This window comes from Typha angustifolia, chromosome 11 (assembly GCF_048772165.1).
Source record: "Typha angustifolia cultivar Huaian chromosome 11, ASM4877216v1, whole genome shotgun sequence".
NCBI classification, from domain to species: domain Eukaryota; kingdom Viridiplantae; phylum Streptophyta; class Magnoliopsida; order Poales; family Typhaceae; genus Typha; species Typha angustifolia.
Genome location: NC_133249.1, coordinates 4,401,401 through 4,413,206, shown reverse-complemented (window position 1 = coordinate 4,413,206; position 11,806 = coordinate 4,401,401). Strand labels below are relative to the sequence as shown.

Here is an 11,806-nt window from a genome sequence, read left to right as displayed (position 1 = left end):
TATATGTGACGAACGATAATTTCCCGTTATACCTTGTAGATATATCCTTCCCATATGCAGGCTTCGAATGACAATTTCCCGCTATAACCTTGTAGATATGTCCTTCCCATATGCAGGGTTCGGAAAGTAGCTTTCCTCTTTCTTTTGTTGCTTTGGAATTTATATTACAATTAGTTATTTATTATGCTTGATTCTGCTATTGTGAATACGTTCACCCTAGCGACTAGGTAACGGCTGGAAAATTGAAGCATATAGAGTTTACAAGTAGACATCATGTGCCAATACCGCCATGAACTACGAACGAATAGAGTAAAGGATAACACAGGCGATAGAAAATCAAGAGATACTTGCAAACAACGCCAATCCTCCTGCCATATTAATTTTTTAAAATACAAAGGCTGTCCGCACAGACTGAATAGATCTTTACAAATTAATGCAGGAGAGATTCACCGCAACCCCAGAAGCACACTTACAGGACTCGATATAACCTCTGTTATTCCTAGTGAGAAGAAAGCTTACCAAATTCTGAGACTATCCAGAAAGGAATAGATATTATTATCCACCAGTCACCACGGGGAATGAATCCAGAGAAGAGCGTAGCACTCCAGAGATATTCTAAATCAATGACGAGGCAATAACCGTAACCCTAACAAAGCTGATCATTCATCTGTGAGAAGGCTCTAATGTCCGAACATTTGGACCCGTCATCCCCTCAATCCTATCTTTGGTTATCTCAACAAAATGACCAATCATTTCGTGGAACTGCCTGAGCCCCGATAAGGGAAGAATTATAGACGAGCGATCTGCTCCTGCCACCTATGTTAATTGAGGAGAACATTCTCAAGCAAGAACAAAGAAAAGAGAGAATGAAAACAACTCCAGGAAAATCATACCTCAGATATCCTCAGGAAATGACCCCTGTTATTGCTTCCCAAATCAAAGAAAAACCTCTTCTGATCTACACGGATTACTTTAGATAGCCCCAAGCTTCCAACTTCATCCTGTGGGGGCAGTTCAACTAGTCTTTCCAAGTTCAAATCTGAACCTGTGACTGCTTGAGCACTATGACCGGATATAAAACCAGCACCCACATCATCTGATAGTCCAGCGATATGCTCTGAATGATCCATATGTTGCTGTTTTTTTTTATGCCAAAGAAAGCAGCAAGATAATGCAAGAAGCAATACCATTAGAATGTCATTCAGTTGGACTAAGAAATGAAAAAAGAACAAGACTTCATCCAATTTACCTTATTGGGTATGATGAATTGCCGTGAGGCTTCATCATTTATCTCCAGTAAAATATTCCGAAATGCAGCCCAACCTTCTTCGCCAGAGCTTCCCGCAGGAACAATAATTGTACTACGATTTCTGCTAACAGATGCTTCAGAAACCTAATGCAGTAACCCATCATCAGCTATTATAAAGCAGTATGACAACCAAATTAAGACCAATAAACCTCTACCATATGGGTGGCACCCTAGCTTTTGTTAGCTAGAAAACTACCACAGACCGTGGCAAGCAAATTGATCTACTGTTGTATCAAGTTGTGCACCTGCACTCTGGCCATGTTAATCATGACCAACAAGCATGGACAACAAAGACTAATAAATATATATATATGGCACATATAAAAGCTTACTGTACCACCAGACAAACATTTATATCCATCCATTAATATGCATTTATGTGCGTAAACATGTCTATGCACAATTGACATGTGGCTGTACATGTACGTATTATTCTAAATTATGGTATATAAATGCACCACATATTAATTATTAGATGCATTAATACTAAAAATATTTTTGAAGAGCTTACTGGCATAGGGGCCCCCCACCAATGAACAGAGATAGGAGTCCAAACTGTGGCTAATTATTTTTCTGAGTCCTGACAATTTCGTTGTAAGAACTTCATAAAATCCAGAAACAGGAAAAAGCCTACTAACAAAGACGACATATCCAGGTATGCTAGTCATGCTAATAGTATGAAATAGAATTCTGCCTCTGCCATGTTAACTACAAGCAAGCCTGTATTCAATAGATAAAGCTCTATTTCACAATGGACCTTAGTATAACAACCCTCTCAAATTAGACAAATGGGAACTAAACTGAAAAGGTACTTACAATAAAACATTCAGGTTAATGAACAAGATATGCCTTAATTCAAAGTTCATGTCAACATGTCTTAACTATGGCAAATATCGATATGATAAAATAGGTTCTCAACATCACCATTGAAATGTCCAAACCTAATATCCAAAAAGGAAAAATAAATTCCGCACAACCATATATCCAACTGACAAGCATTCATAATACTAGATGCCAGAAACTATAAAAATGTATAATTTCCACAGTTTACTAATGGTACATCCATAATTCATGGTATTCCTGAGCATGAACCTGCTGAGGAGTGAACTGGTCATTTTAATTCAATGATGTCTATCATGAAGAAAACGATTGTCAGTAACTCCCAACACAAATATCATCACACTGAAACGCTGAGATATTCATTGACAATTTTACATGGTAGCTATGATTTTATGTCCAACTACAACTTATGGAACTCTTTATGAACTTATAAAAAGTGATTATTTTCCTAGTTCCAAATTTAACAAATAAAACATGGTTAATAATGAGATAGCTAGATCAAGTTAGTTGCTACCTCTAGTATTCATCAATTTATCCCGTCCCACTATAATGAGCTATCATGGTCAAATATTATAGTATCACCATCCTCACTAGCCCCTGTAAATTTCTGCGAGCTATTAACAGGGACAAGAGCATAAGAAGAACAAAATTCACACCCCAAAGGCTCCTGCCAACATGAGGTCTAGGGAAGACACAAATATACAGACTTATCCTCGTAAGGAAGAGATTGTTTCCATGACTCGCATCAACACTTGTACAGCCAGGGCATATCTTATTGGCAAATTGAGTGACATCCTCAATTCTATTACACCCATTTTCAAATGTGCAACAATATATTCAGCAGCTGATTCAAAATCCCTTTCCTCTCTACTATCATTAGTCCCCTATTCTGGTTACCTTACTTCGTATGAGAGTTTCGCAAGAAGGGAAAAGTAAGACCATACTATATATAAAAAGCTACAAGAAGCTATATACAGTAACTTCTAATAAAAAATCTAAAGGAACTTCTAGCAGATTTTCGGTGAACCTTATAAAATACATAAGATACCAAAAGGCTCTTTGAATATTCACCAACCTTTTCAGTTAGCTACTTCAACTATCTAAGATAAGCTTTCACAGGGTTCCGTTTTCAACATAACAAACTAATCTTACTGATTACAAGCTTGCTCTTGCCTAATAAACAAAGTACTGAATGCAGTCTTTCAATGCTAGTTCGGATACTATCTTCAACTAATAACCGCTGATGTCCTAATGGATATTTCCACATTCTGTATGCATAATAAATAATCTACTAAAATATCCTCTTCTTTTACTGTTGAAGAGAAGCAAGTTCTCAAAATATTTTTTCCACTAACATCTAGAGCATGTTACTAGACAGACCGAAAACTCTTCTTTCCCTGATATAAATTGCAGCAAGTTGGACGATCTAGAGGGTCAAGAATGCAACTGAAAGGACCAAGTGATAAAGTGGGATAACCCAGAGGATAAAAAATGGTACTGTAAAGGAATTTAGTCAATCAACCCAGGCCATTGACATTGTTCCCACTCCAATAGCCCGTATGCTTTGTCCAGTTACCAATATGTGTGTTCATGGGCTAACACATCTACAACTCAAGCTGTTCCCAGTGTTCACACAGGAAAGAAGAGGGTGGGAAGAGATAAACAAGAAGAATTTCAAGATATAAAAGTCGATCAATTGTCTCCCAAGGTCATTATCTGAAGGATGAATCTGTAAACGAAGTGATCCAGAATCCACCTGTCATCACCTGTTAGTATATTAGATAGGTGCAATAGTTACATATATATACCAACTATATGCTTTCTCTTAAGTAGGATTATTAACATGCATAACTGCAAGACACTAAATAAACAAATCTTGATTTTCGTAGGAAAAATTGCCTACTACCAAAAATGTGATACAACTTATGCATAAAACTAGAGCACTTTACAAGTTGTCTCCTTTTCAAAATGGAATCCCATCATGGTAAGATGGATGAGGTTCTGGTACTGTATTAAACTATCAATAGCTGTCTTTGAACAGGTCAGCAACCACACAAGTTAGCTTATCAATTTTGTCAACAAGGCCATAATAAGTACAACACTTGATATACCCTAGAGAATATGTGGACTTCTAATCAAATATAGTGGATTATCAAAAAATGCATCCATGCTTCACAGTACATCTAGAGATTAAGTAGTAAAGGCTAAACCAATAGACTAATTGAAACTAAATACTCCAAATTATGCAGATCCTTCGCATTGTCGGGTCGGATTAAGATTGTGCACCACATACCAGTTCAAGCAAGACTTGATAAGCTTCAAGTTCTTGTGTTTAATTGTTTATAAATACATAAATTTATATATATATATATATATCCACACACACCTCTCCCTAAACCGACAGAAAATACACACACACACAAATGAATTTAAATCGAAGTTAGCCGTAAAGAAAATGTGATAGGAAATAAGGTTGAAGGGGAAACAATTAGCTATTCAGTTTTGGTGAATGACTATGTTATATCCAAGTTAAGAAATTCTTGTTATCTATAAGACTATAGGTAAATTCATGTGCAAGTCAAATTTACTGATCTTCTGTCTCACACAATTTACACAAGAAAATAAAAAAGAAACAATGATAGCCGCAGCATAAATGAGCAGTGAAACAAAGTAAGTACATCATGATATATTATCAATATACAGAAAATAAGATCAAGTTCAAGCTTCATACAGACAAAATAGATATATAGGTATAACAATAACAAACAAAGTTGTCTACCATATGACATATAAGAGATGTAGCAAGATGAGTAGTCTTGCCCTAGTTGTCTGCTACAAGATATCTAGTTATGGGGCTTTCTTGGAAGGTTGAATGCAATCACTCTACTTAGATAAACCTAAACGATTAATAATGGTTCCACCTTTCCTTTCTTCGCTGACCGTACATTGAAATTTCTCAGAAAACATGAATCACATGAATATGCAGACATATATATAAGGAATACAAGAAAAAAAAAAGGCTTTCCCTCCCCTCTCATCTGCAATCAAGACTAAAATGGTGACCCAGTTTCATTAAAAAGTACAATTCTTCACTACGGATACTTATATTAAAACTGGACCAACACCACCAGGGTCCTCATTTCATCACAAAGAAATCTAGTGTAGCACGCCAAACATAATTATAACAAATCTAGAAGGTAAATTACCATATATTAACCACATATCCGTTTCAACAATCACGCATTTAGAACAAGTGGAAGAAACCGAGAAAGGAACTTTTACCTTCAAAAATCGCCCTCGTTTGTTCTCACCAATGTCGAAGTAGAACACCTGCGAGCTTCAAGAAACCCATTTCAGGAAGAAAAACGAAAAATAGAGAAAAAACGAAATCCAAACCAACATGAGATCATCCCCCTTCCCCAAACCTTGGTATCAAGCTTGAGCTCCTTGCTGAAGGCGTCGCGCTCATCCGTCTTGACGTAGTAGTCGAAAAGGTCAAGAAACCAGACGATCCCATCAACGGGGACGATGATGGTGGATCTCGTGGCCGAGGTCTTCTCCGAGATCTTGAGGTACCTCCCGCGTGGGTTCTCCTTCAGATCGAAGTAGAACAGCTTGTGCTCGAACTGGAGGGTCTTGCACACCAGCTCCACGTCGTTCCCCCCGGATCCGCCGCCCTCCATCCCCGAAACCTTAATTCGCAGTAGGACCGCGTTGGAGAGCTAAAAGGGCTTAGGGTTTGGGGCCATGGGGTTTGAGAAGAGGTCATCGTCTTCGCTCGTCTCGGTTTTCTTTTTAACTCCCTCGCGGTTTCTTCGGGAGGAGTCGGCCTAAATTTTTTTTCCCCCTTTTTTTACCACGCCGCGGTTTACCATCCTCGATCTACCGGGAGCGGTGAAAGGTAAAAACAATAAAGAAAAAAGAAAAATTGAGGCCGAGCTAACGTGCGCATGGGGCTCAGGCAACCGTCTCCGCTCGATCCGCTAGTTTATGTAGAACAATTTTATTTTAAAAAGAAAAAAAAAATCTATAATATATTTATAGTTCTTGATCATTTTAAAACCTAAAAAATAATTTATAAAAGTAATATAATTATATTTCTTCTATTGTTTAGCCATATTTTAAAACTAGACAAATGATTCAATTAAGTACAGATACAACAAACAGATCAATCTTGTTAAGAGGCACTGCCAATGGCAGGATATAGACAACTTTTGGGACAGGGATAATACCTTCAGTAAGAAAAGATGAAATCATGTACTGAAATACAGACTAAAAAATCACATCCCCACCAAAAGGACATTGCAATATATGATATGCTAAGCTATCTCTTTAGACTGAGAAAGAACAGAGAGAATAACAACAGAAGGCAAAAAGGCAGTCCTATCACAGAAATTGTAGCATCATCATCCATCACCCCAGGTAGGGGTGTTACCGGATCCATATAATAAATGAGACGGTATGTAGGTAATTTCAACAATTATATGGCTCACAGAACAATGTCCTGAGTCGAAATATTTCAAGGAACATCACAATGTCGAGGAATAAAATTACTGAAATTCTGATAGAAAAGCAGCAACATAATATTATTTATCTGGCACTCCCAATGATGTGCGAAAAATGGAAAAGCAGAAAGATACAATATGAATCCTTTACATCTATTTTAAGCCAGATATCGCCTGGATTTTGGAACTTGAAAGATAGCTAATGCTGATACCAAAATAATATGCCGTCTTTAACAGTGGTTATTAGAAGCAAAAAAGCACCTTAACCTCAAGCTATATAAAACAGCATCTCCGTCTCCAGAACAGCAGTCCACACAAACTCCCATCTTAGAATTGCACCTCGTATTCAATTGAAGCTTAGATTCAAGATTCTTGGGGAGTTTCAAATCTTGTAGGAGTGTCAATTCCCATCATGCAACAGAGGCCTGATATCAATATGATGAGCAGCACAATCGCCTGGAAATAAAAGCACACAAGATGTGAAAAGAAAATTATGAGACATTGTACCTCAAAAGGAAAATGATTAAACAAGTAGCAAATGATTATCTATCCATGCATGCACAGCATAAGTCATATATGCAAGATAATTTGTGAATAAAATAGTAGCAAATGATTATCTATCCATGCACGCACAGCAGAAGTCATATATGCAGGATAATTAGATTACTAGATCATAGTTTAACATGGGATTGCCCTGCAGACTGCATTTACTATGTGGCAAGATCCAGCAAACTAAATGGCAATTTCTACAAACCAACATGAGTAAGCAATGGAATCACTAACAATGTCAAAGGACAAAGTAACTTACCACAAAAAGGCCTTCGAGGAGTGAAGACTTAATCTGACAAACTTCATCACATATGGTGGAATTAGATGAATCACTTGTTTTGGTGCCTTCTGCAAGAAACCTACTTAATGGCAAATGAGTAGGGTGGTTAAGCAAACGGGGGGGTTCTGAAGCATAGAGAATTGTATATGTTGCACCAGACTGTTCCAGGAAACTGACAAGTTCAGATAATATCTCTCCTGCAGTTACCATTACACACAACTAAGAACAGACTTCCATTGGAAAAATACATTAGAAAATTCATTTCCTTAGAACTTGCATACCTTCTGACTTTCCATGATCTAGATTCTGGAGAACTCCATTGCAGAAAACAATTAGATCTGTCTGCCCAGCCACCCTAGTTTCCATCCTTGAGGTCACAAAGTCCTGCAATTAGCTTTTCATATTATGCTTGTGCCAACATGCATAAAGTACCAAAAAGTCGTGTAATCTAGTTATTTCTTTACATGAATTGAATGCAAGTTATGAAGTTTGTTAAGGTTTTCTCCATCGATAGAACATGCACCCATGGAAGCAATACGATTTACTCCTAAACCATTGCCGCAGTTTTCAGCAAATCCTGATATCAACAAACTTTCCAATGTGTCCTCTTCATCTGATATAGCCACATAAGGGAATGCCATTGAAAAATTTGAGCTTGTAAATGAGATCTGAAGAAGCAGCTGAAGTTAGAATTTCTGAAACATTATAGAGAGTAGCCTAATATCTATAAATGCTTATGAAATTCCAAGGAAACAAATGTCATTACCTTCAATGTATCCACTAAAGTTGGATCAAGCTGTTTAGCTTTAGAGATATCTGATGATTGCAGCTACAGGATAAGACAAATATCTTTTTAGTAGGTTTCAGTTGGAGTGTAAAAATCAAATCTTAAGCAAGAAGTGTAAATTCATTGTGACAATAAATGATTTAGTCAAAAGGGAGAATGTGATGTATATTGTACTAACTAATATCCAAGTCAAGATAAATAACTCTCTTTATATGCTAAAAGTTAACACGTGTCATTTCCACTTAACAAAATCAAAGTCAAAGAGCAGGTGCATTAACTATATAAGACATTTTATACAATAAAAGAAGTTCTATTGCATATGTGATTCAGATAAAATGAAGTTTCATAATAATGACCTAGTAATGTATGGATGGCAACTGTATTTTTCTTACCTTAAAATCAAAGGTATGCAGATAAAACCACTGTATATTAGAGAAGTACTTTATATTTATAGTACAAAATTTGGTCATGTACTAACTTAAGCAACAGGGGAAAAACAAGAAATTCCATTACCTTTCTACCAACAAAAACAAGCGCAATATCCACATTTCCATGATCACTTATCCCAGAGCACTGATAAAAGATAAAACCAATGTCAATAACTTTGCCAAATGGTGCATAATTTTGGACTGGAATATAAGAAAGAATTGTCATGATCCATTAAATCCTAAAAAGAGGTATTTCTTGCCTATTGTCAAATGAACTACTTACCACTAGGTTTGACCAACCTCCTTCCTCGAGAACTGATTTAGCTAAATCCTTTGGGGAGATTGTTCGATAGTGGACAACTTCTTTTGCACTACCATGAGATAATCTACAGGAACAAAGAGTTTACGTACCACATATACTAGATTTTAGCTACACATTTAATAATTTGACAATAAAATCTGCCAGAATAAAAGACAGCATGCCTTAAATAATCATGATTAGATGGCATCAGAACATGTAACAGAAGCAAACTAATAGAGTGAGATTATTCCAATAGACTTACGAGGAAAACTCAGGATGACAAGTAACAATGTACTTATGAAAATTAATTAAAATTAGTTGCTCAACAAGTGGTTTAATAGCTGCCACAGTAATCAGTGTCATGAGTTCTAAATAACTTCTGCTTTCAAATAATTTCAGTTGTGTTTTCAATGGACCAAAGAACATAACAAAAAAACATATGATGCTTTGAGTTCTCATACTAAATTTTCCTGGCATAAATATAATTTTGTCAAGATTCAATAATCAGAGATCTATGAAAGAATAAAGAAGTAAAAGAGAAAGATCACATGTATATTAGGGTAAAAGAGGGTAAAAAAGGAGACAAAAGTGCAAAAGAAGAAGGAAAGAGAATGACTGCACCCATAGATCTATTCGGATTATTAGGATGGTGACTCTATTGCCTTCAACAAGTATGTCCTGTCGGGCAGTCATTACTCGTAAAAGTATTGGTGCTACAGGCCCAATTAGATGATGCTCATAAATTGTGAAACAGCACAAGAAAAAAAGTTGAAAAGGCAATAGTAGTGGATTTCCAATGGAAATGTCCATTAACAGTATTATGACTGTCTATTGCCTCTGTTATGCTGATGGAAATGACTGATCAATCACATGTAGGTTCTTTAACTTTTTCCTATTGACAATATTATGCCGTAATGATATATGTAAACTAAAAAACATCAAAATGCCATAGCAAATCATTGGTTTTGAAACAAATCAAAACAAAAAATATAAACTATTGGACAAGATGCTGTACATTTAAACAAGTTATATCACATCAGCAGTTTTATTAATCTCAAGTTGAAGAAAAGAGGTAGTCTGTCAAGCTAGTGATAAGAAATATTATTCTCTTTGTTTGCAGAAAACATAAGATGTATATTAATCTGCTGCAGTAACAAATGAAAAAGTTTAATCACAGACCAAAGAGATTTAGTATTATACCAATTTAAGGACTAAATGTTCACACAGCTAACCAAACAGCAAGAAAGATAAAAAGGAGAAAAAAATTTCAATTCTCCCCTAACATGGAAAATGAGGAACAAGGATGGAGCAAGTGGCAAGAAGAGGCCAAGGTCACCCGTAGAATTCCATATATATATATATATTTTTTTTATATATATTCTTATTAGTTTACCAGAAAGATTGGCATATAACTTATGATGCACCCCATTAGGTTGTACAGATCTCTCTTCAGCCCAAATCTCACCTCACTTTTCTGTAGATAATTTGTTACACATCCTATTTGTAGCATAGTAAGCATGTTTTAAGAACTCGTTAATTAAAATTATAGTAAAATAAGTGGAAGGAAAGATAACAACATAAATGAAAAATATAAAGAAAAAAAAATCAAAGAGTAAGAATAAAATAAAGCAATAAAACAGAAAAGAAGACAAACTACCCAAGTCAGTACAAATGGAAAAGTATGTGTCTTAAGGAAGATTAACAAAACCCTAAGGGAAATACATCACTACAAACAACATCAATAGAGAAAAGTCGTCAGGAGCAAGTTAATGATGGCGTACAGAAAGATATACCACACATTTCTCCTATCAAGTAAGAAACATATTACTAATGTAGGGTTAAGAGAATTTCTGAATGATAAATCTCCGAAATTTAACAATAATCAACACTCCTCTTCATTCAAAACCCTATGCAAATATCTGTGTCTAAAATTTACAACGCCGGTATGATTTAAAAAATAATAATAATAATCTGCACGTGAAGCTAATATTCCCAATAAAGTAATCAATTCGTTCATATAAACTTTCCCCTTCTTCCATATCCAATAGAAGGCAAAAACTACAAAGAGAGAAAGAAAAATCCCATACCCATAACTGCGAGGAGACCAAAGAAACGCAGGAGCCGTCGTAGGCAACGAGATTACGTGCGTCAGCTGCGCCACCAAGAACAACAGAGCTAGCAATGGCACCGCCATTCCTCTCTCCATCTCCAAGCCCTGAAATCCTTCAGATCGAACCAAATCAAACAAACCCTCAATATGCTACCTTAGCGACGAATTGATTAGAAGACCTCAAGATTCGCCACATAGGAGATGGATCTGACTCGATCGAGATCGTACCTGGAAGAGAACCGATAGTTTCCGATAAGGTTAGAGTTTACGGGATCCAAATCGAAGCCTAGCTTGCTTCCGGTTGTCTTCTCCGCGAGAACCCGATAGCGGAAACAGTAGATTGAAGAAGAAAGAAAAGAAGGGAGTGGTCGTCGCGTTAAGGAGAGAGGGGGGAGGATGGTATTTTCGCAATTTTGGGTGATATAGATGGTATTTTAGTTGCGCGCAGGAAAAACGTGAGGCATCCGTATCCGCTTCATCTTTTACTAGCAATGAAACGAAAAATCTCTTTGCTTAGCGGTATACGAGAGACCCGATACCCGTTATGAAGAACAACGTACGTCGAATCACGAATGACGACGTAGACCCGACCCGACCCGACCCGACCCGATTAGTCATTAGGGTGGCAGAGAAATAGGTGAGCCTGATGACTTCTTATTGGTTCTATTATGGTTTACTTTTAGTCTAATATCCATAT

The 11,806-nt window shown here is 36.5% G+C and overlaps 2 protein-coding genes across 4 annotated transcripts; both read right to left on the bottom strand.

Annotated features, from left to right (window-relative positions):
• Positions 1–344: 344 nt before the first annotated feature.
• On the bottom strand, positions 345–5,949 carry LOC140770116 (transcription factor Pur-alpha 1-like). Of its 2 annotated transcripts, none has more exons than XM_073111120.1 (5): positions 5,575–5,949; positions 5,432–5,479; positions 1,250–1,393; positions 894–1,136; positions 345–816 (listed from the first exon to the last, which is right to left on the bottom strand). In XM_073111120.1, exons 1-5 carry the CDS (start codon positions 5,830–5,832, stop codon positions 664–666), a joined length of 846 nt encoding a protein of 281 aa, XP_072967221.1. In that variant the 5' UTR covers positions 5,833–5,949; the 3' UTR covers positions 345–663. The 2 variants fall into 2 exon arrangements, with proteins under 2 accessions (XP_072967221.1, XP_072967222.1); XM_073111121.1 differs by having other exon boundaries at positions 5,432–5,486; positions 5,575–5,802.
• Positions 5,950–6,613: 664 nt separating this feature from the next.
• Positions 6,614–11,496, bottom strand: LOC140770893 (uncharacterized). 2 transcript variants are annotated; one of them, XM_073112218.1, is made up of 9 exons: positions 11,338–11,496; positions 11,087–11,222; positions 8,982–9,084; positions 8,784–8,843; positions 8,250–8,312; positions 7,948–8,151; positions 7,765–7,867; positions 7,463–7,680; positions 6,614–7,110 (listed from the first exon to the last, which is right to left on the bottom strand). In XM_073112218.1, the coding sequence occupies exons 2-9, from the start codon at positions 11,203–11,205 to the stop codon at positions 7,018–7,020; spliced, it is 963 nt and encodes a 320-aa protein (XP_072968319.1). In that variant the 5' UTR covers positions 11,206–11,222; positions 11,338–11,496; the 3' UTR covers positions 6,614–7,017. The 2 variants fall into 2 exon arrangements, with proteins under 2 accessions (XP_072968319.1, XP_072968318.1); XM_073112217.1 differs by having other exon boundaries at positions 11,087–11,214.
• Between the last annotated feature and the right edge of the window lie 310 nt (positions 11,497–11,806).